At 37.1% G+C, this 25,759-nt stretch overlaps 2 protein-coding genes across 3 annotated transcripts; both read left to right on the top strand.

The window, feature by feature from the left end:
* Nucleotides 1–1,955: 1,955 nt before the first annotated feature.
* On the top strand, nucleotides 1,956–4,178 carry gtf2a2 (general transcription factor IIA, 2). The gene is made up of 4 exons (XM_079810909.1): nucleotides 1,956–2,145; nucleotides 2,717–2,821; nucleotides 2,964–3,090; nucleotides 3,195–4,178. Exons 1-4 carry the CDS (start codon nucleotides 2,074–2,076, stop codon nucleotides 3,218–3,220), a joined length of 330 nt encoding a protein of 109 aa, XP_079667035.1. The 5' UTR covers nucleotides 1,956–2,073; the 3' UTR covers nucleotides 3,221–4,178.
* Nucleotides 4,179–4,511: 333 nt separating this feature from the next.
* Nucleotides 4,512–25,525, top strand: trpm1a (transient receptor potential cation channel, subfamily M, member 1a). Of its 2 annotated transcripts, XM_079808436.1 has the most exons (27): nucleotides 4,512–4,771; nucleotides 8,770–8,846; nucleotides 9,214–9,412; nucleotides 9,544–9,757; nucleotides 9,972–10,096; nucleotides 10,223–10,394; nucleotides 10,723–10,897; nucleotides 11,094–11,217; nucleotides 13,325–13,397; nucleotides 13,596–13,696; nucleotides 13,843–14,016; nucleotides 14,349–14,483; nucleotides 14,850–14,900; nucleotides 15,176–15,316; nucleotides 15,786–15,815; nucleotides 15,999–16,291; nucleotides 16,987–17,215; nucleotides 17,309–17,440; nucleotides 19,653–19,790; nucleotides 19,918–20,046; nucleotides 20,128–20,379; nucleotides 20,463–20,637; nucleotides 21,746–21,766; nucleotides 21,868–22,012; nucleotides 22,128–22,330; nucleotides 22,421–22,553; nucleotides 24,051–25,525. In XM_079808436.1, exons 1-27 carry the CDS (start codon nucleotides 4,691–4,693, stop codon nucleotides 25,264–25,266), a joined length of 4,938 nt encoding a protein of 1,645 aa, XP_079664562.1. In that variant the 5' UTR covers nucleotides 4,512–4,690; the 3' UTR covers nucleotides 25,267–25,525. The 2 variants fall into 2 exon arrangements, with proteins under 2 accessions (XP_079664562.1, XP_079664563.1); XM_079808437.1 differs by lacking the exons at nucleotides 4,512–4,771; nucleotides 11,094–11,217; nucleotides 13,325–13,397; ... (16 more) ...; nucleotides 22,421–22,553; nucleotides 24,051–25,525 and adding an exon at nucleotides 7,858–7,934 and having other exon boundaries at nucleotides 9,214–9,431; nucleotides 10,723–11,047.
* The last annotated feature ends 234 nt before the right edge of the window (nucleotides 25,526–25,759 follow it).

Genomic DNA, 25,759 nt, shown 5'->3' on the forward strand with positions numbered 1-25,759 from the left:
TCAAGAGGAGATGAATAAGCTAAACGAATGCCATTATTCCAACACAGAGAGAACAGAACCATTGATCAATTGATGGTTTGGTTTGTGTTGAGCCCACATTCTCTCATTGTATCCAAATAATTGCATACTATTTTTTCATCTATTTACCGGGTGCCTTATTTGCATTCTCTTAAAAATGAAATCATTACAAGGATGTGTCGTTTCAAATATCTCTATAAACACTTCCATTCATTATCAACATAAATTTATGAAGCTAAAGCGCAGTGAGTATTTGACCAAATTTCTTCCAAACTATGATTTATCAGTGGTTTTCCCTGTGGAGATGCTTATTCCAGCATCTGCTGGCATCTTCATTTGTCTGTGTAAAGTGTTACTAATGAAGAGCTGGATTTTGTCTCAGCTTCTGCTTCTGGTCGGATCTCTGAGCTTTAGCATCCTTTTTATTGCCATTACAAAAATGAAAAGTCTTGAATTCATTTAGTTAATTTAACTAACTTTAAAACTTAAAATAAACTTAAAAATAAAAATGGAAATACAATGTTGAAAGATGCAGATATTATGAGAAACATTAATTGTTAATTGCCCACAGGCGATGCTGAGAAGATTTTCATGCAATCTTTTGAATAACACAGAAGAATTGTCATTGTTGTATTTTTTTCCAGAAGTAATGAACATTTCCACTACATCTTTCACACTTTAAAATTCAACTTTAAATATTTTTTTTAACAATTAAAAAAAATTGCGCCCTTTGTGTTGCTAATACAAATGTACAGTATAGGCTAAAGGGGAAAAAATATGTACAAAAATACATACACAAAAATATTATATTGTCAAAATCTTTCATTGTATAATTGACAAATTTACATCTTGAATGTAATTGATAAATTGGGCTATAATAAATCTTTGTGCTGTGCAGTGCTGTCTTTTCCTTTCTGTATCGCGATGACATGGTCTGTCAACAAATTACAGTACAAACAGTAAAAGTGTAAATGTGAATCTTGTCCAGTCTCTTGCATTCAAACTCCCACATACACTAATGTGTAACCTACAATTTACAATAATTGTCATCAAAATTTTAGCCATATTTACATCAGAACATCCCTCCAGAGTACAGTTATATTGACAATATGATTGACAATATGAATATTATTGTCTTATCCGTACACAATGACACAAGGACTTGTCATTCTGATGGCACTGACATGTTCATTGACACAGATATTTACTTTTGAGAGATGAACTAAGGATTTTGAGCAAGAGACTGGCTTTTGCAGGTAATCCATGGTGTTTTGCTATTTGTACGAATTGTTTTGAGAAATGGACCAAAGCGACTGAGAAAAACTGTAAAACCAAAAAAATTCAAATGAAGTTACAAATTGACCAATAGCCTATTTTGAATAGTTAAAAATGTGTGTTTGGCCTAGATTCAGTGTTGAAAAAAAAGAGCATTAAAACAAGCAAATGGCACCAATTCAGTGGAATGGCCCATAAAACATTCAAAGACAGTTTTATTTGTGATTTATCCTTGATATTTTGAAACTGTAAATCTGTTTCTATAACATCAGTTCCTGGGAAACAAAAATGGCCGAGGTTTTAAAACAAATAATTGAAAATTCCTTCAGAAATTTTCAGTTTACAGCTTCTTACAAAGGGGCAAATGGGAGAAGTTGGACTTGTCATCTGCTGCCATCTACTGGCCTTTTAAGAAACTGCCAGAAGTCTTTGTACTCGATGCTAAATCATACTTACCAAACAAAGAGTGACAAGAAATAATGCTTGATAATAAAATGTATATGTGACTAATAAACATCTCTAAATTGTTTCTGTGTGTTGTTTTTTTAGATAATTTTAGTTTTCCGCGTCAAAGACAAAATGTACGGTTTATTGATGATTTGTTTCCTCGTACAACTCCGGATCGGAGGGAGATGTATGTCCCTCGCGTGTTTCCGTAGCGCGATCGGTCTAAGTTTGGATATTGAGGAAGTGCTCAGCCAGCGGGCAAATCACAAAGCATCAGCGAAGATCTACGGTTATTTTAAAACAGTTCGTTCGCGTTCGCACTGAAAATACGCTATGGCATATCAACTCTACAGAAACACGACACTCGGAAACAGTCTACAGGAAAGTCTTGATGAGCTTATTCAGGTAAGATTGTTGAATCAAAGTGAAGTTATCTAGCTTGATTGCTAGCCAGCGCAGAATGATGTGATACATTGATAAACAAACATAACGGGATAAAGACGATAAGAGCAAATCCAGTCTTCCACCTTCAGTGGTTTATTATATCATATGTGTTAAAGCCTATCGTTTGTTCTGAACCTGGTTAGTAATGTGTCAGTTTATTGGTAAATGAGTGTTAGCTAACACCAGCTGTGTTTGTAACTGATCTGCTCTTAATGAGAATAAGTAATATGTTAACTGCTCTAGTGAGGGATAAATGAACTATTTTAGTGCTGCTTAGAATGTTTTGTTTTCAAATGACTGCAGTTTGGGACACAACCAGAAATCCCTCTCTTTTTAATAAAAGTCTGCTGTTTAGCACTTCATTCTGTATGTAATGTGTACATGCTTCTGTCTAATAATATTAACTTGACCACACAAGTATTTTGTGTTTAATTAAAATAATAATACAAGCTTAATGAATGAAGCTTATTAGTGTGTTATGAATTCTTTCAGTAATGGAAAATATTTAACCACATTTTCCCTCCATTCATAGACTCAACAGATCACACCACAATTAGCCCTCCAAGTACTTTTACAGTTTGATAAAGCGATCAACACTGCACTGGCCAACCGGGTCCGCAACAGGGTCAATTTTAGGGTAAGTCAAGTCAATGCCTTATTTCTTCCGGTTATTTTTACAGAGTTTTGTCTGCTTATGCAAGTTCTTTAGATAACTAGCTTTGCCTTGAACTCTACACAGTCGTGACACCAAAAATGACTGCTCTTTGTTCCATCCATAGGGATCTCTGAACACATACAGATTCTGTGATAACGTCTGGACGTTTGTTTTAAATGACGTCGAGTTCCGGGAGGTGACTGATCTGGTCAAGGTGGACAAAGTAAAAATTGTAGCATGTGATGGCAAAAGTAAGACGCAAGTTGGATTCACTGTGCTGATGTTATATGCTATACTTTCATACTTTGTGGTGTGATGCAAGCAATCCTCCTAATTGAATGTTTCTCTGTTATAGACACTGGGTCTAATGCAGCTGAGTGAAACAACGTGGAGAGAGAAATGAAGTGAATTGAGTTGCTGGCTGATGGGGAAGGATGACAAGAACTGAAGACGAGGCACACAGCGGAGGGGACTGTGTATATATTATTTATTGCAAGAAACAGTTCTCCAGCCTTCATACACCAACCTGCTCAGTGGAGGACTGACAAACGTATGGAGCACAAAAGGCCTTGGATGTCACATAAAATTTTTCTTTTTATAAATAAATATATATAATTTTCATAGAAATGCCAATGCTTTTCAGTTTGTTACTATTTAGCGTATTCTCTAATAAACTTGTTTTAAAGGTGTTTCTCTTGTTGTGGAGACCTTTTTAATGGTTTCTCATGTTTTTTTTGGTTTTTTTTCCTTCAAATGAACAGGATAATAGAGCTGTATCAGGAAATGACCTGAATCGTTTTTGATTTCTGGTTGCCCATGCATACGCTCCACTGAATGTGCAGGGCCATGACCCCAAATGTTTTTGAGCAGTTTAATCTTTATTATCTGTGACCTATAACACTAACCCCCGGTTTCACAGGCAAGGCTTAAAACAAGTCCTGGACTAAACTGCATGTTTGAGCTGTTTTAACTGAAAGTAACTTTCACTGATATGTCAGTGCCATTGTTTTTATCTCAAGATGCACACCAGTAATGTAAAAACATTACTGGTGTGCTTCTTGAGATAAAAACATGTTCTAAGACATGTTTATAAAAGCTACTTAAATGTCCTAATTGAACTAAGGCCTAATCCTAGCTTTATCTAAACGTAGCAAAACCATATTAAGATGGTTAGGCTGAACCATGTAAGATGTCTACTCCCAATTCAGTTATTTGGGACATTAACTTGGGCATAAATCTGACCAGTGAGAAGACTCTTATTCATTACTCTGTATCATTTATAAAAGGAGAGTAAGTAGCTGTTTGCTTCATTTTCATTTAAAACCATGTATGAACTCTTATAATTTGAGAATCTTGAGTTTCTACCTGATAATGCTGATACAAATTGTGTTGATAGCACACATGTGCTGTTAAATGATCTCATCACCTCAACAATGGTATATGAGTGATTATGCTGCACTGTCCTATTCACAGCTAAGCCCAGCAATTCGGTTTCTTAATATTTCCCAAGTCATGACCTAGCTGCATTTTTTTTAATATTTAGCATTAGAGTCATTTTTTATTTGACTTTTACCCAAAGTAGATTTACCTTCAATCACCATTTATTAAATCTCCTGCATTAAAGAGCATCACTCATAGGGCAACTCCATTAAGCCTGATTACACACACACACACACACACATACAGTAGCCGAGGAAGGGGGTCTTTGTGTCAGCGTCATACTATTTGCATCTCGCTGTGTCTGTATTAAGTCACAGACATCACTATTTTCAGTTGTTGATCATTTTGTCTGCTGGTCACAGAGACTGAGGCTACATGGTGATGGCTGGAGTTTAGGAGCTCATTATAAAGATGGATAACAGAGGGAAAAGGGGCAAAGAGGGGTCCTTTAAGCGTGCATCTATTAAACGCACATCCTCTGGATCTCAGAAGGTAAGAGCCCTCAACAAACTTTGAATTCCCCTCATTCTCCACCTCCTGCAATTTATTGGGTTATCTTGAGTTGGTTAAGAAACATGCATGTATTGAAGTATGTTTGGGAGCAGAGCTGTAGCTAGAAATTTTGGGCCCTATGTCCTATTTAAATTGTTGTGGGCTTGTAGAATCGTTCCCCCTTTTGGAATCGTTCACTTGTTCGGACATGGCTAATTAGCCGAAGTTACGTTGTCTTATGCAATGAATTTTGAATTTGTTTTAGGATTTGCCACATTTTTGAAGATTTGACTGGTTTTGCTCTATAAAATCAAGCAGTTTAAGTTGCTGGTTTGTATGATGTTAACAAAAATTGGGATTTCTGTTGGTTATATCTTTTATTGGCAGTGATTTTGGATGGTCAAATACATGTGTGTAAACCCATTTGGTGAATGCACTGATTCCCATATGGTGGTCTTGATCTCCGAGGGTGAGCTTACACGCATACATACAGAACAAAACCTGTTTTTTCAGCATTGTCCTCTAATCTCTGATAATGGCACAGTAAAGAGCACTGGCCTGGGTAGCTTAAACCCCTGTTCTCTGTAATTCTCAATCTTGTGTGATTAATGCAGAGTTCTGTGGAATGAAATCCAAACACAAGTGGACTAAAACAAAACTTAGTGGGCTTACAATGGACCTGAAATCATTGCAAATCAGCTTTGTGTTTTCAAGGGAATGGAAATTCAAGGTTGCTACAAAATGTCCAGCACTGTCATGAATCAAGTGACCTTCCGAATCTGTAAACTAGGTAGCCTACAAACTGACAAGCACCACTTTCCCTTATCAAATGCGTATTTTAAGTTATCCTTTGCAACTGAACATGTCCTGAAACGGAATGTTTGTTAATCCAGTGTTCACGAAAAAGCACTTTTAAAATTGAATGTTAAAGATTTTAGGATTATGAAATAGTAGCCCTATACACTGTAGGAATGAAAAAAATCACCATAGTCCTTTGTAATGTTGGACTAATATTAATTAGAATCATATGTTTTTGGGGAATCACAATGAGAGCACACTGTATTTTTCTGTGAAATTATATTTAAACATTGTGGAAATGTTAGTCTCCGTTTCCTGTTGGCAAACAGAGTTGATTTGCTTTTTGCTTGATTTGCTTAGATGAGGATTATCTGAGTTGAGCTTCTCACAGAGCTCCTTTATGTAGCTGCTCACGGGGTAGACATGTGTTAATGTGAGAGCTTTGAGGGCCTAAATTGTAATTATGGATCAGTGGGAGCAGATTTTTCTGGTTTTCTCTTTCTGTTTAATTTACCAGTCAATTTCAGGAAGCTTGTGGACTAGGGACAATAATGGCTATGCATCTTTGGATGGTAGCATAGATAAAACAAGGAAAATATAATCTATAGAAATAATAGAATAGTGTAATTAAAGCTGTGGCTGTGGTTGTAGTAATAAGTGCATAACAAAGGAGTAAGAACAAAAACACATTATTTAATAAATCTAAAATAAACAATAGCGGGCAAATAGCAGAAGAATAACAACCCCATAACCACGCTTAACCCTTAAATGCATCCATGTTTTGCCAGTCATTATTACATATTTTGGTCTTTAGTGACCCGAATCTATACCTAACATGGATGGATCTCTACCTGTCACGATAATATAAAACTCTCCTGCTATTAGAGTATCAATTACAGAATAATAAAATAAAGCATATTTTGTTACCATATATATTTTGTTAAGTTTGAGCAGATGTTTTATACCATCAGTTTCTTCACCAGATCCACCATCAAGTGACAGTGACACTAATATTTGATTGCGTTCAGTACTTGCTCTGCAGTAAATCGCTGAGCCATTTCAAGTTTTGCTGATAATACTTCCTACTCTTTTGTTTTCTGCCTGAGGTAACTATGAGTGAAAAGTCCCTTCATCATTGTCTTTTAGTCATTCTTGTGGAAGTAATGTGAATTTGCGCTTATTTAGTCATCAAAGATTAAATTATTGTTTTGCAGAAAAAATATACTTACACTGTTACACACCTCGGGTCGTTAGCGACCCAATACAATTTGTATAAAAAATTATGGGAAAACAAAAACATAATTCTTGTTATATTGTTTATAATGAATTATATTGAGGAATACTAAGAAGGTTGATGTCTAACAAAAAAATGAATGAGGAGGGTAGTGAATGATGTCCCTGTTCACTAAAGATAAAGGTATGTGTTTAAGGGTTAAATACTTGGGAAGCTAATTAGCAGAAGCAGGTGTGTAACTCAGAAGCAACTAGTGACGGGAAAATGAGAACAATGAACAGGAACTAGAACTAAACCAAAACTAAAACCGAGCATACACGTTACAGGCCTATAAGGTAATTTTTTTGTTTTTACATTTTGTTTTACTCAGTCAACTCAAGTATATCATATAAACATAAATAAAAAAGTATTTGTCTAAAAGACAATTTCTATAACAATGTAGTTTGAGAGAACGGTTTGTGTGACTGTCCAGCTTCACCTATGGGAAATTCCATATGTGTGTCTCTATGACTAAACCATTTAGGATTTGGGAGAAACGAAGCTCTAAAATGCACAAATCCAAAGATGTAAAAAGCTGTCGACAGATGCCTAAACACAGATCTCATATACTTGGGACAGAGCCAGATTGTATTTCAGCAATGCTGCACTTTGAATGAGGGTGTTTGTGCTTTATTTGATTTCTGTATTAGTTTTATTTTATTTTTTTATAAAATAAAATATTGCTATTGCTTTCATAACATTGGACAGTTTTATTGATCACTTTCTGAAATAGGTAAAAACTTACTGTTTCCAATATTAATGCTAAAGTAATGGCAGGACTTTAGTAAGGACTTCGGGCTTTGGCATCTTCCTTCCCAGTTTACCTTAACAAACAGCATTAAGAAGAGGTATGGAGGGGCTAATGGGAAGATTAGCATGTTGACCAATGAGGCAGATTAGAGAGCCTCGGAGTGGGCTTTAGTTTGGTCATGAGGTTCCAACAGGATTATCTTCAGCAGTGGTCATGAGACTCTGAGACTGAGGTCCAGCACACGTGGTCCAGGGCAAAATAAAGACCACAGCTGCATAAATGAAGGCCACAGGCAGTTGAAGGCAAACTGGAGGAAGACTTCATGACAAGCCTGCCATTATGTAAGCCTTTTGTCTCTCTCTTTAACTTCACGTGTAAGTGCCTGTCTAGAAAGACATTTTGAGCTCAAGAGATAATGTTATTGATGATACCTCAGATATTTATTGGTGAAATATTGTCTGCTAGATTAAATAGGGAAAGGTGCAGTTTACAAGCTTTTGGTTAGTCGCTGTAACCTGTTTGACTGCCAGTCTTGGCTTTGTTAAGAGCTTGTTCCATTACAAGACATATTTTTTAGCATCCACAGCATGAATGTTTCCTTTTCAGTGATGTGTTTGGCTTATTATTGGGGCATTGAGGTTCAGGCATATTTTTGTAAATATCCTTGTGTTACACAAACAACATTAAGCAGATTGTCTATGAATGCTATGTCTTCTGTAATTGTGTTTAAAATATTTTAAGTATCACAAGCCTTTTTTCACACATTGTATTAAATACAAGTACAATTTTTTAAAATAAAGTTAAAAACTACGAGTGGGAAAAGTATTGTATATGTATTTGACCTAGTTCAGTTGCATAATTTGAATATGTCTAAAGTGATTTAATTTACCCTGAGTGCTTACAGCTGTTATGAAAACTATAAATATAATGTATACGCAGGTAACCTATATATAATCACAATTCTTTTTACAAATTGTGCTATTTTTATTGTTTTCCACATCATTAGTCAGAAATAATTTGATAAGCTGCAGAACAGCTTGTTCATTTTTTGTAGCTCCTGAAAAAAAAGAAAGTAATGGATTACAAATGTGATTTAGGAAATGTTTAGACCAATATAACATTCCACCTGAAATGACTGAGTGAGTATACTGAATTCTCCTATTTTGTGTCTTGCAGGCTCAGAAGGCATGGATTGATAGGACATTTCTAAAAAGGGAGTGCATTCATATATTCCCCAGCAAAGAGCCCAACAAGTCAGTATCAATGTTATTATTAACTAAAACTGAAATGATAAAAAAAAACATTTTAACTGAAATAAAATTCAAATATTAGATGAAAAACTTAAACTTAAAATGAGAAAATAGAAATATTTAAGCTAACACAATTACTAAAATTTTAATTAATATTAAAATGAAAACTAAAAATAAAAGATAATTTTGCAATATTTACAAAGTACTTTTAGACTAACTAATTACTAAAAAAAATGTTTTAATTAGTGCAACATTATAGTTATAATCTATAAACATGCTTATTCATTCAGCACTCAAATAGAAGTTATTTAAAATGTTAAAATGGTGCTGCTGTGCTATGGTGGTTAAATGTGACTTTTCCTTTTTGTAGGTGCTGTTGTGGTCAACTGGTAAACCAACATGTGGCTATTATTCCTGGTTCCACCAATAAGTTCGCAGATGAAGGTCAGGGGGTGCAGAATGAGCCTTCACAAGAGAAATGGTCAGTGGCTAAGCACACACAAGCCACGCCCACTGACGCATACGGCATCATTGAATTCCAGGGAGGAGGTCATGTCAACAAGGCCATGGTATTTTTCAGATAACCATGTGATTCATTCGTTTTTTCATTACAAAATGTGCTCATACACTTTAGGAATCATCTTAGAAAATGTCCTGAAAAAGTCAAATGTTCTCTCCTCTCTTCCTTGTTCATCATCAGTATATCCGTGTGTCCTATGATACTAAGCCCGATAGCCTTCTGCATCTGATGGTGAAAGAATGGCAGCTAGAGCTGCCCACCCTGCTCATCTCTGTGCATGGCGGCCTGCAGAACTTTGACTTGCAGCCCAAACTCAAGCAAGTGTTCGGAAAGGGCCTGATAAAAGCAGCTGTCACGACTGGGGCCTGGATCTTCACTGGAGGTGTTAGTACAGGTGGGTGTTTGACTACACTGAGAATTGCCATTAAAATGGCACCAAAATAAGAGGGTAGTCATTGAGGACCAAATCATGGTGTGACCGAACTGCCATCTGTTATTGTTTCAGATGCTAAATCATCTGCTTTCCTGTTGAGCAATAAACGGCGAATGACTCCACCACATGACACACTGATGATTTAACGTTTATTCCCTCTTGTCACATTACACAGGAGTGATTCGCCATGTAGGAGATGCGCTGAAAGACCACTCCTCCAAGTCCCGTGGGAAGGTTTGCGCCATCGGAATTGCACCGTGGGGTATTGTGGAAAATAAAGAGGATCTGATCGGACGTGATGTAAGCCATTTATGTCATTTCACAAGAATACATGTACTCTTTTTTAATCAACATAAGTGGATGTTTGACTAATGGATTCGGTAAGGTTTTTGAGTGATGAAATTTCATTGTTTTTGCTTTGACCAGGTGACGCGACCTTACCAAACCATGTCCAACCCCCTCAGCAAACTTTCTGTGCTTAACAACAGCCATTCCCACTTCATTCTGGCTGACAACGGCACTCACGGAAAGTATGGCGCGGAGGTCCGTCTGCGCAGGCAGCTGGAGAAACACATCTCTCTGCAGAAGATCAACACACGTAAGTCACTTTAACAACTTTTAGAGAACTAGTAGTGAAGTCAACTTTTTGAATCCATCAAGTCAGAAGGGAATCAAACACTGCTGGAGTCCATGAATGTTGGTCTAGTGATGGAAGGCCTAGTCTGTGACATCCTGGGTTTCCCTTTGTCATCCTATGCCTGGAGTTCCTGATGAGGCTGGGACAGCAAAGGGAGGTCCAGACGTCGACCCATACTGCAGTCAAAACAACCATCTTAATCATGCTCAAAAGCATCTTTTCAAGTCTAATCACTGCTTATTATGTGCATATTTGTACATGAGTATGTTTTATGTGTGTTTTTGTACAGGTCTAGGTCAGGGGGTCCCTTTGGTGTGTCTGATTCTTGAAGGCGGGCCGAATGTAATCTCCATTGTGTTGGAGAGTCTGCGTGAGGACCCTCCTGTACCCGTGGTGGTGTGCGACGGCAGCGGCCGAGCATCAGATATCATTTCATTTGCTCACAAGTACTCTGAGGAGGATGGGTGAGAAAATATTGATGATGGTTTAGAGATTATTAAGTTTTTTTCTTAAGCATATTCACTACAGAACATGATAAATATTTAGTTTTTACTGTGCTGTTGAAAAAAAAAAGAACATTGATGACCTTTAACATTAAAATCCCCTTTTCGATGAACCTTCTCTGTCTCCCAGTTTTTAAAAATTTATGTTCTGCTGTAGGTTGGTTAATGACAGTGTTAAAGAACAGCTTCTAGTTACTATACAGAAGACATTCAACTACAATCGCAATCAGGCACAGCAGATTTATCTAATGGTGATGGAGTGCATGAAGAAAAGAGAGCTGGTGAGTAAAAAAAAAAAGATGGAATGGCAAGAAAACGGATTAAAGACAAGTTTTTTTCCAGATTTTTGCCGCAATATAATATACTGTATAAAAAATGATTTGTTCGATTATGTTTCACAGATATGATAATATTTGTTCGATTATGTTTCACTGATATGATAATATTTGTTCGGTTATGTTTCACAGATATGATAATATTTGTTCGGTTATGTTTCACAGATATGATAATAAACTTGACTGTCATTCATTCAGCCTAATTTATTTTTATATAATACATTGTTCTTATTTTCCTCAATCTCATCTTTCACAACATCCAGCTCACAATTTCATCCCATTGAGAGCTTGTCCCCTTCATGAAAAAATATAGATTTCCTTCCAAAACCCAGGGACACTGAAGCAAGTTCATCAAAACCATGTGAAGAACACATTTTAGCTATGGGAAACTTAGAAAACACATAACAATAAAGTAAACATAAACTTTGTGCATCTTGGCTGTTCTGTGTGGCAATTTGTAGTTTACTTTATTGTACTTTATTTGAAGGTACTGAATTCATACAAAAAAAAAAAAACCTTTTCACTCTGTGTGCATGTGTTATCCTGTGCAGTACTCTATGTCCCATCTCAACCATCAAATCATTATTATTCTGTATTGCTCACATTTTATCCTTCTAATCATTTATTTTCTTTCAACATGCATATAAAGTTAAATCAAAATCATAATACATTTCTGTCCAACCATGATCATTAAAACAGCTGTGGAAACAAATACTGTATAATGTTTCCATTTGTCAGTATGTATTATGACCATTGAGGCCAATTTGTGCTTGTCATTCAGAGTTATAGGCTACTGCCGTTACAAAGTTTGGGGTCCAGTAAGATTTTTTTGGTTTTATTCAGCAGGGATGCATCAAATTGATAAAAAAAAAAAAGTGACAGTAAAGACTTCCAAAAAAGGTTTAAATTTCAAATAAATGCTGTTCTTTTGAACCTTCAATTCATCAAATAATCCTGGAGGAAAAAAAAGTGTATCACGGTATTATATAAATATTAAGCAGCACAACCATATTCAACATTGGTAATAATGTTTCTTGAGCACCAAATCAGCACATTAATGATTTCTGAAGCAACATATGACACTGAAGACTGGAGTAATGGCAGCTTTGGCATCACAGAAATGAATTACTTTTTTAAATGTATTGAAGAGATAGTTCACCCAAAAATGAAATCACCCCTCAATTTACTCACCCTCAAGCCATCCTATGTGTATATGACATTCTTCTTTCAGACGAAAACATGTCCTGGCTCTTCCAAACATTATAATGGCAGTAAATGGCAGCCCAAAATTTAAAGACCAAAAAAAAATGCATCCATTCATTATAAAAGTAATCCACACGGCTCCAGGGGGTTAATAAAGTCCCTCTGAAGAAAAGATAATGGGTTTTTGTAAGAAAAATACCCATGTTTAATATGTTATAAAGTAAAATATCTAGCTTCCGTATTAGCGCCGTCCGTATTCAACTTACGGAAAAAGCGGAACTGGCGCTACGATAACGTCGGACGTAGCGTAAGCGTTTTGAACTTCAAGAGGCGTTGCACTTTCTGTGCAAATTGAATACGGAAGGTGGTCCGCCAAAAGCTAGATTACTTTATAGCGTGTTAAATATGGATATTTTTCTTACAAAAACGCAACGATGAGCCGTGTGGATTACTTTTATAATGGATGGATGCATTTTTTGGGGGGCTGCCATTTACTGCCATTATAATGATTGGAAGAACCAGGACATTTTTTAATATAACTCTGATTGTATTCGTCTGAAAGAACAGAAGAATGTCATATACACCTAGGATGGCTTGAGGGTGAGTCAATTTAAATTTTTGGGTGAACTATATCCCTTTTTAAATAAAATAAAAAAAAACTGTTAGTTTAAATTGTGGTGATATTTCACAATATTACTGTTCTTACTGTATTTTTCATCAAATAAATGCAGCATTGGAGAACTTAAGATACTTTTTTTTACGTCCCCAAACTCCCCAAATATACTGTATTTATTTATGTATATAGTAATATAAGAATTCCAGAAAGTTTTTACCTTTTGTGCTGAAACAGATCACAGTTTTCCGCACAGCTTCAGAGGGTCAGCAGGACATTGAGATGGCCATCTTAACTGCTCTGCTGAAAGGTGAAATCATGTTCAGACCAGTCACACACTAATCCTGAACATTAAAATAGCCTTGAAATATCCCTGAAAAGTACTTTGTTTTGTATCAGAATATTATTTAAAAAATATATTTTCATCTTGCTATTTCTCTCTAATTCTTTTAAGCTTAAACATCTAGTTTAAGATTCTGGATAATTTTGTTTTTTTGGGGTTTATCAGGCACAAATGCTTCAGCTCCAGACCAGCTGAGTTTGGCTTTGGCCTGGAACCGTGTGGATATTGCTCGCAGTCAGATCTTTGTCCATGGACAACACTGGCCTGTAGGTGACGCTATGCACAGCTGGGTTATGGGGCACATAGCACACAGATTCCCTAGACATGTGAATAGAAAGTAAAGTAAAAGGAAGTTATTTAAAAAAAATACATTTGCCTTTTTCAATACATATTCATATATCTACATCGCCAGTCTTCTAGGTCCCTGCCCACCTCGTCCACAAGCCAGCAGGATAAACCAAAGAGCCCCATCGCCACCCGTGCCAGCAAGGGTAAGCTTGCCAGGGGAAAGAAGGGCAAAGGTGCCAAATCCAAACCTGAGCCTCCAGAGGAGACAGATCCTAGAAAACTAGAGCTGCTTAACTGGGTAAGATTTACTCTTTAGTAATGTTGTGTCAGTGGGCATGTGCTTGACTCAGTGCTGAATATAGAGGTGTGTGTGTGTGTGTGTGTGTGTGTGTGTGTGTGTGTGTGTGTGTGTGTGTGTGTGTGTGTGTGTGTGTGTGTGTGTGTGTGTGTGTGTGTGTGTGTGTGTGTGTGTGTGTGTGTGTGTGTGTGTGTGTGTGTGTGTGTGTGTGTGTGTGTGTGTGTGTGTGTGTGTGTGTGTGTGTGTGTGTGTGCGTGTTTTAATTGAAGTAATTCTCTTTATAATGTAATTAAATGTAATATTTTTCTGTGTGTGTTGATGTGTAAAAATAGGTTAATTCTCTGGAGCAGGCCATGATGGATGCACTCGTGCTTGACAGAGTGGATTTTGTAAAGCTCCTCATTGAAAATGGCGTCAACATCCACCATTTCCTGACAATCCCACGGCTGGAAGAGCTCTATAACACAGTTAACACACAATCATCAATTAATGGAATATTAGGGGGTCACGTAGCCGCTGTTTTACTGTGTTCTCCATTTTACAGAGTGCCTTTTATGTTTTAATGATATAACTATCGATGAATGTGACCCACATGTCCAGTTATTAGACCTTGCACTGTTTCCCCTCCTCTTTTTCTAAGCAATATGATTTGAAAATGTCAGTCGTGCGTTCAGTATTATCCATTATCATATCATCTAATGTAATCTGTTGTTGAGGAGAAAGCACTTAGCCCACAAACATCTGTGTTTTATAGAAGATGAAGCCAAATGAGCTTTTCAGTGAACTATGTATGTTTTTATGATTATTATTCTTTATTTATTTTTGTCATTCAGAGGTTAGGGCCGATCAACACACTGCATTTTGTGGTCAGAGATGTAAAAAAGGTAAAGTTCATTATTAATCATTTGTACTAGCTATGATCTTTCTCGTCTTTGAGATTATCATGAGTAAAATATACACTGTTTTTTCTTTTATGGCCTATTGTTCTAAATAATAAGACTTTAATCTTCTTGAAAGTGTGTGTTTGAATTTGTGTGTGTGTGATTGTGAGAGCATTGCATCAATAGTTTTATTTTACTTTCAGCAGCATAGGCTTAGCCAGAAGTGCATCAATAGAAGGAGCATTTATTGTATGGCGTTATGGCATTAATGTTTCCAGGGAAACCTTCCGCCAGATTACCAGATCACTCTGATTGACATTGGCTTGGTTCTGGAGTACCTCATGGGAGGGGCGTATCGGTGTAACTATACTAGGAAAAGTTTCCGCACACTCTATAATAACCTCTATGGACTGAAAAGAGTGAGTTATCACCAACCCCTTATACCTTTATACATTCATGTATATCTGAAAATACACTTCCTGCAAGCACATTATAACCTACATAACATAATAGCTTAGCTTAATAATAAAATAATAGTGGCCAATCAATATGGGTTTTTCCAGTGGCCGGAAAAACTCAGATATTTAGATCTGGATGCTTAAATAATATTATTTACAAAAATGTACTCAAAATTAAAAAGAATGAAGAATGTAAAACAACTTGTTGATTAATGTGCAAATGAATTGTCTTTTACAAAGTATAATTATTAACAGTAGCTTTCTCAGCTTCCACACTTTTGAGAAATAAAAATAAAACATATTCCTTATGCAGTTTTTTAGCATAAAGATTTTCAATTGTTCTTATTTCCAATTTAATTTTTTTGTTATTTGTCAATGTGTCTTTAAATATTCAAATAAGCTCAATAACCCGCTTTCTGCTGTCTTGTAGCCAAAAGCCTTGAAACTTCTGGGTATGGAGGTAAGCAATTAAAAACTGAAACTTTATGTTTGTGATTTTCTTTCTGTATTCAGATTCATTGATGCCTTGTTTGTCAAGTATGTTACTGTATACTGTCTATATCACACGCAAAACAAATGTGACTATAGTAACTAAAACTTGTAGTATTTACAGAGACACAACCGATTCGTTCTGTTTTGAAAGGACGATGACCCAAGACCTAAAGGCAAAAAGAAGATGAAGAAGAAGAAAGAGGAAGAAATCGATATTGACGTTGATGACCCAGAGGTCAGTCGATTCCAGTACCCCTTCCATGAGCTGATGGTGTGGGCTGTTCTCATGAAACGCCAGAAGATGGCGCTGTTTCTCTGGCAGAGGGGAGAGGAGGCCATGGCCAAAGCTCTGGTGGCATGTAAACTCTATAAAGCCATGGCGCACGAATCCTCGCGGAGTGAATTAGTAGACGACATCTCCCAAGATCTGGACAATAATTCAAAGTGAGAATTATTATTATATTATATTATGTTATAGTTTATTATTATAAATTGTTAGGGGCAGTACGATTTTTTCAATGTTTTTGAAAAAAGTATCTTATGCTCATGCACCAGGGCTACATTTATTTGATCAAAAATACAGTAAAACAAAAGAAATATTGTAAAATATTATTACAGTTAAAACAACTATTTTAATGTATTTTAAAATGTAATTTATTCCTGTGATGGCAAAGCTGAATTTTCAGCATCATTACTCCAGTCTTCAGTGTCACATGATCCTTCAGAAATCATTCTAATGTGCTGATTTGGTGTTTAGGAATTTATTATTGTTATGTTAAAAACAGAAACCATTTATAACAGGAAACCATGGTATAATTTTTTTCATTATTCTTTGATGAATAGAGAGTTCAAAAGAACAGCATTTATTTGAAATGGAAATATTTTGGAAATTGAAAACAGACACTTTTAATCAATGCATCCTTGTTGAGTAAAAGTATGAATTTCTTAAAAATCTTGCATATAGTGAATTAATTTATCTATATTTTATTTTGGAAGGGCAAAACATGTTGCATGGTACACATAATAGTATACAGTAGAATAGAATAGAACCGTTTTTAAATAGTTTTCAAACTTTTATTTCTAAGTCACACACCGTGTCACCTCTCACATTAAACCTCTCTTCTCCCTCTCACACTCAGGGAATTTGGTCAGTTAGCATATGAGCTGCTAGATCAGTCATACAAGCATGATGAACAGGTTGCCATGAAGCTGCTGACGTATGAGTTGAAGAACTGGAGTAACTCCACCTGTCTGAAACTGGCTGTGGCTGCCAAACACAGAGACTTTATAGCCCACACCTGCAGCCAGATGCTGCTCACTGACATGTGGATGGGCTGCTTGCGAGTGGGCAAGAGCAATGGACTCAAGGTCTGCAATAAAACACAAACACACTGTATTTATAAGCCGCAGCCTTTAAATATTATATATCAACTTTTTTTTATTATTCCATATCATTCCTAGGTGATCCTTGGAATCATTTTTCCTCCAGCCATCCTTCTCCTCGACTTCCGAACTGGAGATGATCTGTCTTACCAAAACTCCAAAGACAAAGAAGAGCTTAAAGACAAAGAGGATGAAAACAAACCTGGCAAGGTAAATATATGTACACTACTATTATGGGGTTTTTTCCCCTAAAGAAATTAATCATTTTTTAAAGAACAAAATAGTACTAATAATAAATAATGTTATACTTTAATACTTGTTAAACTATTTATAATGTTATAAAATATTTCTATTTCAAATAAAGGCTGTCCTTTTAAACTTTCTATTCATTAAAGAATCCTGAAAAAAAAATGCATCACAAAAAAAGGAAGCAGCACAACGTTTTCAACATTGATGATGATGATTTTTAAAATATATATTTATTGTTTATATATTTTGTATTTATATTTGTTTTATATGTTTTGCATTTGAGCAGCAAATCAGCACATTAGAATGATTTTTGAAGGATCATGTGACACTGAAGACTGGAGTTATTAGTTATTTTTAATATATAATTATATATATATATATATATATATATATATATATATATACTACTGATATACTACTGATTTACTATCATTTTATTTTTACTTTTGATTAAATAAATGCAGCCTTGATGAGCAGATAAGAGACTTTCAACAATTTTTTTAAAAATCTTACCGAACCCAAACTTTTATATTGTATATACAGTGCCTTGCGAAAGTATTCGGCCCCCTTGAACTTTGCGACCTTTTGCCACATTTCAGGCTTCAAACATAAAGATATGAAACTGTAATTTTTTGTGAAGAATCAACAACAAGTGGGACACAATCATGAAGTGGAACGAAATTTATTGGATATTTCAAACTTTTTTAACAAATCAAAAACTGAAAAATTGGGCGTGCAAAATTATTCGGCCCCCTTAAGTTAATACTTTGTAGCGCCACCTTTTGCTGCGATTACAGCTGTAAGTCGCTTGGGCTATGTCTCTATCAGTTTTGCACATCAAGAGACTGAAGTTTTTGCCCATTCCTCCTTGCAGTTTTCAGTTCTTTCCATAGATTCTCGATTGGAATCAGGTCTGGACTTTGACTTGGCCATTCTAAAACCTGGATATGTTTATTTTTGAACCATTCCATTGTAGATTTTGCTTTATGTTTTGGATCATTGTCTTGTTGGAAGACAAATCTCCGTCCCAGTCTCAGGTCTTTTGCAGACTCCATCAGGTTTTCTTCCAGAATGGTCATGTATTTGGCTCCATCCATCTTCCCATCGATTTTAACCATCTTCCCTGTCCCTGCTGAAGAAAAGCAGGCCCAAACCATGATGCTGCCACCACCATGTTTGACAGTGGGGATGGTGTGTTCAGGGTGATGAGCTGTGTTGCTTTTACGCCAAACACAACGTTTTGCATTGTTGCCAAAAAGTTCAATTTTGGTTTCATCTGACCAGAGCACCTCCACATGTTTGGTGTGTCTCCCAAACTTTAAACAACACTTTTTATGAATATCTTTAAGAAATGGCTTTCTTCTTGTCACTTCCATAAAGGCCAGATTTGTGCAGTATACGACTGATTGTTGTCCTATGGACAGAGTCATCCACCTCAGCTGTAGATCTCTGCAGTTCATCCAGAGTGATCATGGGCCTCTTGGCTGCATCTCTGCTCAGTCTTCTCCTTGTATGAGCTGAAAGTTTAGAGGGACGGCCAGGTCTTGGTAGATTTGCAGTGGTCTGATACTCCTTCCATTTCAATATTATCGCTTAGACAGTGCTCCTTGGGATGTTTAAAGCTTGGGAAATCTTTTTGTATCCAAATCCGGCTTTAAACTTCTCCACAACAGTATCTCGGACCTGCCTGGTGTGTTCCTTGTTCTTCATGATGCTCTCTGCGCTTTAAACGGACCTCTGAGACTATCACAGTGCAGGTGCATTTATACGGAGACTTAATTACACACAGGTGGATTCTATTTATCATCATTAGTCATTTAGGTCAACATTGGATCATTCAGAGATCCTCACTGAACTTCTGGAGAGAGTTTGCTCCACTGAAAGTAAAGGGGCCGAATAATTTTGCACGCCCAATTTTTCAGTTTTTGATTTGTTAAAAAAGTTTGAAATATCCAATAAATTTCGTTCCACTTCATGATTGTGTCCCACTTGTTGTTGATTCTTCACAAAAAATGACAGTTCCATATCTTTATGTTTGAAGCCTGAAATGTGGCAAAAGGTCGCAAAGTTCAAGGGGGCCGAATACTTTCGCAAGGCACTGTAACTGTATATATTTGTGGATCTTTGTGAGGTGAAAGTGAATAAAACTCTCAGCATGGATGTTTATTGTCAGGATGGCACTGTGAGCATGGATGCAACATCTAAGAAAGATGATGAGGAAGATGGTAAAAAGAGACAGAAACGAGTGCCTGTTGGGAAGAAGATTTACTACTTCTTTAACGCTCCGTTTACCAAGTTCTGGTTCAATACGGTATGTGATACTTTAAAAAAAACACACACACAAAAGTCAAAACACACCCTAAAAATGTACATTTTGTTGTAGCACATATTTCTAACATCATAAACTAAAAAAAAGGAATGATTCTGTATTTACTCAGACTGCCTACCTGGTATACCTGATGCTGTATAATTACATCATCCTGGTGAAAATGGAGAGATGGCCATCATTGCAGGAATGGATCGTCATCTCCTACATCATCACTCTTGGACTGGAGAAAGTTAGACAGGTGAAGTACACAAGCAAAAATGTGTTGCTATATTGTTATATTTTTGTGTTTCCTTCATTGGACGCATGTGCTTGTGTGTAGATCCTGATGTCAGAGCCGGGAAAGCTGAAACAGAAGATAAACGTATGGCTTGAAGAGTACTGGAATATCACTGACCTGGCTGCCATCACCACGTTCCTCATGGGACTGTTACTGCGCTTGCAGAATGAGCCTTACATGGGCTATGGGCGCGTCATCTACTGTGTGGACATCATCTTCTGGTACATTCGTGTCCTCGACATCTTTGGAGTTAACAAGTATTTGGGACCGTATGTCATGATGATTGGTAAAATGGTGAGAACTAACATGAAAACTGGCTCAAAAGCTTTTTTTTAAAATGTTTTCCGAACAATAACGGTGTTTTTATGTGTGTGCAGATGATTGACATGCTGTACTTTGTGGTGATCATGCTGGTGGTTCTCATGAGCTTCGGTGTGGCACGTCAGGCCATCCTGCACCCGGATGAGGAGCCGACGTGGCGTCTGGCGAGGAATATTTTCTACATGCCCTACTGGATGATCTATGGAGAAGTGTTTGCTGACTCGATAGACCGTAAGACTAGAATTCATAGTAAGATTCTGTTTCCTGATTCATGTGTGGATGATTCGTCTCATCTCCATTCCCCCCCCTTTCTGTATCTGTGAACTCTGCAGAAAGATTTGTGTCTCATCTCCTGATCATGTGACCATTCACACTGCCTTGGCATTCGCCCTCTACTCATGTGTGATGGACTGAGTGTGTGACAGTGCTGATCTTTACCTACCCTGCTTGTGAGTTTTAGGTTTGTAGCTGTGTCTTGTAACTGTTCATAGTTGTTGACTGATCTTTTTTTCACTTTTACATTTCTGTTCTAGCATTCTGCTACACTGGTATTTATGTGTGGAATCACTACTATTGTTGTATCCATGGTTAAATTTCTTCTGCTTGTATTATTTTCATTTGCATGTTGCTAAATTAATGAATGTAATAAAAAAGTAGTTAATATTAAATATTAAATTAAGTAATAATTTTTTTATGTTTTAATAATAAAAAACAAGATGGTAGCTGTACAGTAATATGTGAAATATTGTTATGAAATAACACTACCGTTCAAAATGTGGGGTCAGTACGATTTTGTACTTTTTTGAAAGAAGCCACCAAGGCTGCATTTATTTGATCACAAATACAGTAAAAACAATGCTATTTTAAAATATTTTTTACAGTTAATTTTTTTGTCAAATATATTTTAAAACATATAAATATAATTTATTCCTGTGATGGCAAAGCTGAATGTCTTCAGTGTCACATGATCCGTCAGAAATCATTTTAATATGCTGATTTGGTGCTCAAGAAACATTTCTTATTATTATCAATGTTGAAAATGGTTGTGCTGCTTAATATTTTTATGCTGCGTGTTCTTCCCTGACTCTTTGATGAGTAGCAAGTTCAAAAGGACAGCATTTATTTGAAATATAATTTTTTTTTTTATAAAAAGTTTAATGCATTATTGCTTAATAAAATAATTTAAAAAATCGTACTGACCAAAAACTTTGAAAAGTGAAGTGTACAAAATTCTTTATCTAATCTTCATAATGCACTGTAAGATGGCTGGCTGATTGTGAAATCATAAAAACATATTTTTTTTCTGTGCTTTCTCTCTTTCTTTTTTACATACTCTTAGTCTATGCGATGGAGATTAATCGTGAGTGTAAAATTCTTTCACTATACCCACAATTCAATGTAATTATCAAACACTGTAGAATCACGTCATGGTTGCATCTTCACCTCTGTTATGCATGACAGCACCCTGTGGTGACAATTTGTATGATGAAGAAGGAAAAAAGCTCCCTCCATGTATACCTGGGGCCTGGCTCACACCTGCCATCATGGCCTGTTACCTATTGGTAGCCAACATCCTACTGGTCAACCTGCTCATTGCTGTATTCAAGTGAGTCAAAGACTAAATACAAAATAGAACATTTATCCTGTAACGTAAAGCAATGATGTGAGCCGTATTATGTTCTTATTTATCAACTCATCGAGAGAACTCATTCCCTTCACAGTAACACGTTCTTTGAAGTGAAATCCATCTCCAACCAAGTGTGGAAGTTCCAGCGCTACCAGCTCATCATGACATTCCACGACAGACCAGTGCTTCCTCCTCCCCTCATCATCTTTAGCCACATATACATCGTGTTGAAGCGCCTGTGCTGCCGCTGCAGAAAGAAACAAGAGGGGGAGCTGGACGAGAGAGACCGCGGGCTGAGTTATTACTCCTGTTACTCGTTTTTACTGCTTCAGTGTATCAATGTTATAGGAACTTATTTTAAAACTGGCTGTTATAATCTTTTTTCAGAGTTGACTCTGAGTCCGGAGGAACTGAAGAGTCTGTATGAGTTTGAGGAACAGTGTGTGGAGGAGTACTTCAGAGAGAAGGAGGACGAGGCACATTCTTCCAATGATGAGCGAATAAGAATCACTTCCCAGAGGTACTGGATGAAAAACAACTGCACCTGCAAATGTAATTTCAGGGCTCAACAATAGTTTTTTTCTGCTGTTCAGAATGATCAGATTTTTATTTTTAGAATTATTCTTCAATGTTAAAGGAACACGCCACTATTTTTTGAAAATAGGCTCATTTTCCAATTCCCCTAGAGTTTTTTTAATTTATTTTTCTACCCATGTCAAGCATTTTATTCCACTGTTTTCCTGCTTGCATAAAAATAATCCAGTTCTAATCAAGGAATTGGAAAACAAATTCCCCTAGAGTTAAACAGTTGAGTTTTACAATTTTCTAATCCATTTAGTTGATCTCCGGGTCTGGCAGTAGCACTTTTTAGCATAGCTTAGCATAGATCATTGAACCAGATTAGACCGTTAGCATCTCGCAAAAAAAAAAGGCCAAAGAGTTTCAATATTTTTCCTATTTACAACTTGACTCTTCTGTAGTTACATCGTGTACTAAGACCGACGGAAAATAAAAGTGGCGATTTTCTAGGCCGATATGGCTAGGAACTATACTCTCATTCCTGCGTAATAATCAAGAAACTTTGCTGTCTTACCATGTGTGCAGCAGGCGCAATGGTATTAATCTAAGCCCTGTCATATGGTGCGTTCAAGTCCTCCTGGGATGTTCGTATTTACGAGGTGAGAAGTCATGTTTACGACATCATGTGCGTTCAAGTCTCTTTGGTCGGAGCAAGATGGCGGTGTACCTTCTTTTAATGTATTTCACGAAAATACAGCAAGGTTTGTTAACTCTGCTTTATAGAAAATTCATTACAAAGAATGCGAATATGGTGAGTTTTAATCTTTTAAGTTTTTAATTAATCTATGAAGCCACTGTAAACTGAATTGTTATATATTAGGCTAATTGTAATATTACAATGCTAGCTTACTTTGTTGTAAATGACAGCCTGACAGTGTCACTGCTAAATACCTGTTATATTCAACTACAGATGTTGCATCCATTGATTCCGCCATGTTTCTCACTGACACGCCCCCAACTCGTACAGATCGGGGCTTAAAGAAAATCTCGAACTTCCCACTGGTATTTACGACTTTGTGGTGTCGTTAAACTCGTAAATACGATCTTTACGACTTGACTTGAAGGCACCAATAAATACATTTAGACCACTTAACATGCTATCAGGATGTGAAGAGACTTTCAACCAGTTTAACAAAAAATGTTTCTGGATCAAATCGTCTACTCTGCCTTTAACTTGAGCGCCACCATGCACAAGACCCTGAAGAAGAATGCAAAATGCATTCTATGCATTAGCCCCGTGCTAATGCTTCAAGACTATAATTTTTGCAATTTCAACAAATTCCCATCTATGTTAGCCAGCTAGATAACTTTTTTGGTGACAAATCAGCAGAATAATGCAACAATAATGTAGAATACATCTTTGTAAAGTAAAATGAAAATGTTCAATGCTAATGCAGCCATGGCCTAAAAGATCCAGTTGAAACTCTTGCTGTTTCAGGGTCGAGAACATGTCCATGCGTCTGGAGGAGGTGAATGAACGAGAGCACTCCATGAAAGCCTCTCTGCAGACAGTAGACTTGCGCTTGGCTCAGCTAGAGGAGTTCTCTGGCCGCATGATGCACGCGATGGAGCGGCTGGCTGGCATCGATCGCTGCGAGCTGGTCCGCGCTCGATCCGGGAGCTCAGTGGCCATCGACCAAACCGGCCTGCTTCGCCGTGGTAGCGTCAACAGCGCTGACGGCTACAGTTTGTACCGCTGGCACCTGGATGCAGAGGACCGTGGTGACGAGATGTCGGGGGACAGGAAGGGCCACATAGAGAGACGTGGCAGTATTGGCAGCAGTGAGCTCCTTCTAAATCCTCAACATGTTTCTTCTTATGGTCCCACATTGGATGTGTTGCCCCTTCGGCAGAGGACACGCTCCAGCTCCAGTGTGGACATCCTCATCTCTCCCTGTGAGTCACAAAGCAGAGGCCAGATTTCTGAATCCCCAAAACTCACCTCCGCTCAGCTCTCTAAAGACCCACAGGTTCTGCTAGAAGCTAGGATAGACGCAGGAATGTCACATCCTCTGGAAAGGGCACAGTCCCTGAGGCAGTATCCAACTGAAACTCAAAGTTACCCACTTTCGTACGAGAACAGATCCCAAAGCAGTACATTGTATGTCTCTGTGGCACAGTCAAGGTTGGGCAATTCAGGAAACACATGGGCTTCGGAGCCTCACGGCCTACAGGATCAAGCAAGCAGATCGCCAACGCTGGGTCGCTGGCCTTCACGCTTCGATTACAAAGTTCATCCCTCCCCGATCAGCCTTTCACCCAAGACATCTTCAGAGAAATCAAGACAGATAGAGGACCAAGATAAAGAAGGAGCTTCTAAGGAGAGCAAGAGGACAAAAACGCAACAAGAGGAAAATGAGGAGAAGAATGACGAAAATGAGACCGAGTCAAATAGCGAAAGCACCAAAACAGAGGGGGGAGAAGAGAAGAGAGAAGAGCTGACAGACTCCGATCACTTGTATGTAGCAGAGGATAGGATGTACCCCTCACTCAGATCTAAGAGTCTGAACACTAATCCACGAAAGGTGAAGGCCGCAGGGGACATCCTGGATAAACCTCGAGCAGCCAGTAGTGTGAAAGACCTGGCTGGGGCCTTTGAAGTCAACACCACTGACTACAGACCCTCCAGAGAGAGGAAAGGCACACAGACATAATTTTATTAAGATAATCGCATGAGTGCTAGCTTAAAGAAGCTGATAAAGGGTTGATTTTCATTGTTTTCCAGTATGGAAAACACTCTGACTAACACTAGTAAATGCTCATGCACTGACATCTTAGCTATCAGGCATACTTCATTCATATTTATGAGGTACATAATTAAAACCTGGTAATGAAAAGGGAAATCAGGGTCTACCTCTGTGCTGTAGTTATTAAATATCCCATTTTTTGAAATAAAGGGAAATGTAACTTCAGTGATGCGGTTTATTATTCAACAACTTCACATCTTTCCAAATTCCTATTCCAAATAGAGCAGAAAAATATTATAATATTATATAAATGATATATTATCGTATATGGTAACGCATCATTAAAAAAATAAACCAGGCACATGTAAATAACTTACAAAAGATATTTTAATCTTTTTTTACATAATCAGTTAACTCTGACATATTATAGAACAGACAAGAACATCAAGGAAGACATGTT

Source organism: Gobio gobio, assembly GCF_949357685.1.
Source record: "Gobio gobio genome assembly, chromosome: 2".
In the NCBI taxonomy this organism is placed as follows: Eukaryota; Metazoa; Chordata; class Actinopteri; order Cypriniformes; family Gobionidae; genus Gobio; species Gobio gobio.

Coding starts and splice junctions, on each gene's coding strand:
- gtf2a2 (XM_079810909.1), top strand. CDS start 2,074: ATGGCATATCAACTCTACAGAAACACGACACTCGGAAACAGTCTACAG. Junction 2,822..2,963: donor GCAACAGGGTCAATTTTAGG/GTAAGTCAAGTC, acceptor TTCCATCCATAG/GGATCTCTGAACACATACAG. Junction 3,091..3,194: donor TGTAGCATGTGATGGCAAAA/GTAAGACGCAAG, acceptor TCTCTGTTATAG/ACACTGGGTCTAATGCAGCT.
- trpm1a (XM_079808436.1), top strand. CDS start 4,691: ATGGATAACAGAGGGAAAAGGGGCAAAGAGGGGTCCTTTAAGCGTGCA. Junction 9,413..9,543: donor GTCATGTCAACAAGGCCATG/GTATTTTTCAGA, acceptor GTTCATCATCAG/TATATCCGTGTGTCCTATGA. Junction 22,554..24,050: donor ATAAGAATCACTTCCCAGAG/GTACTGGATGAA, acceptor TTGCTGTTTCAG/GGTCGAGAACATGTCCATGC.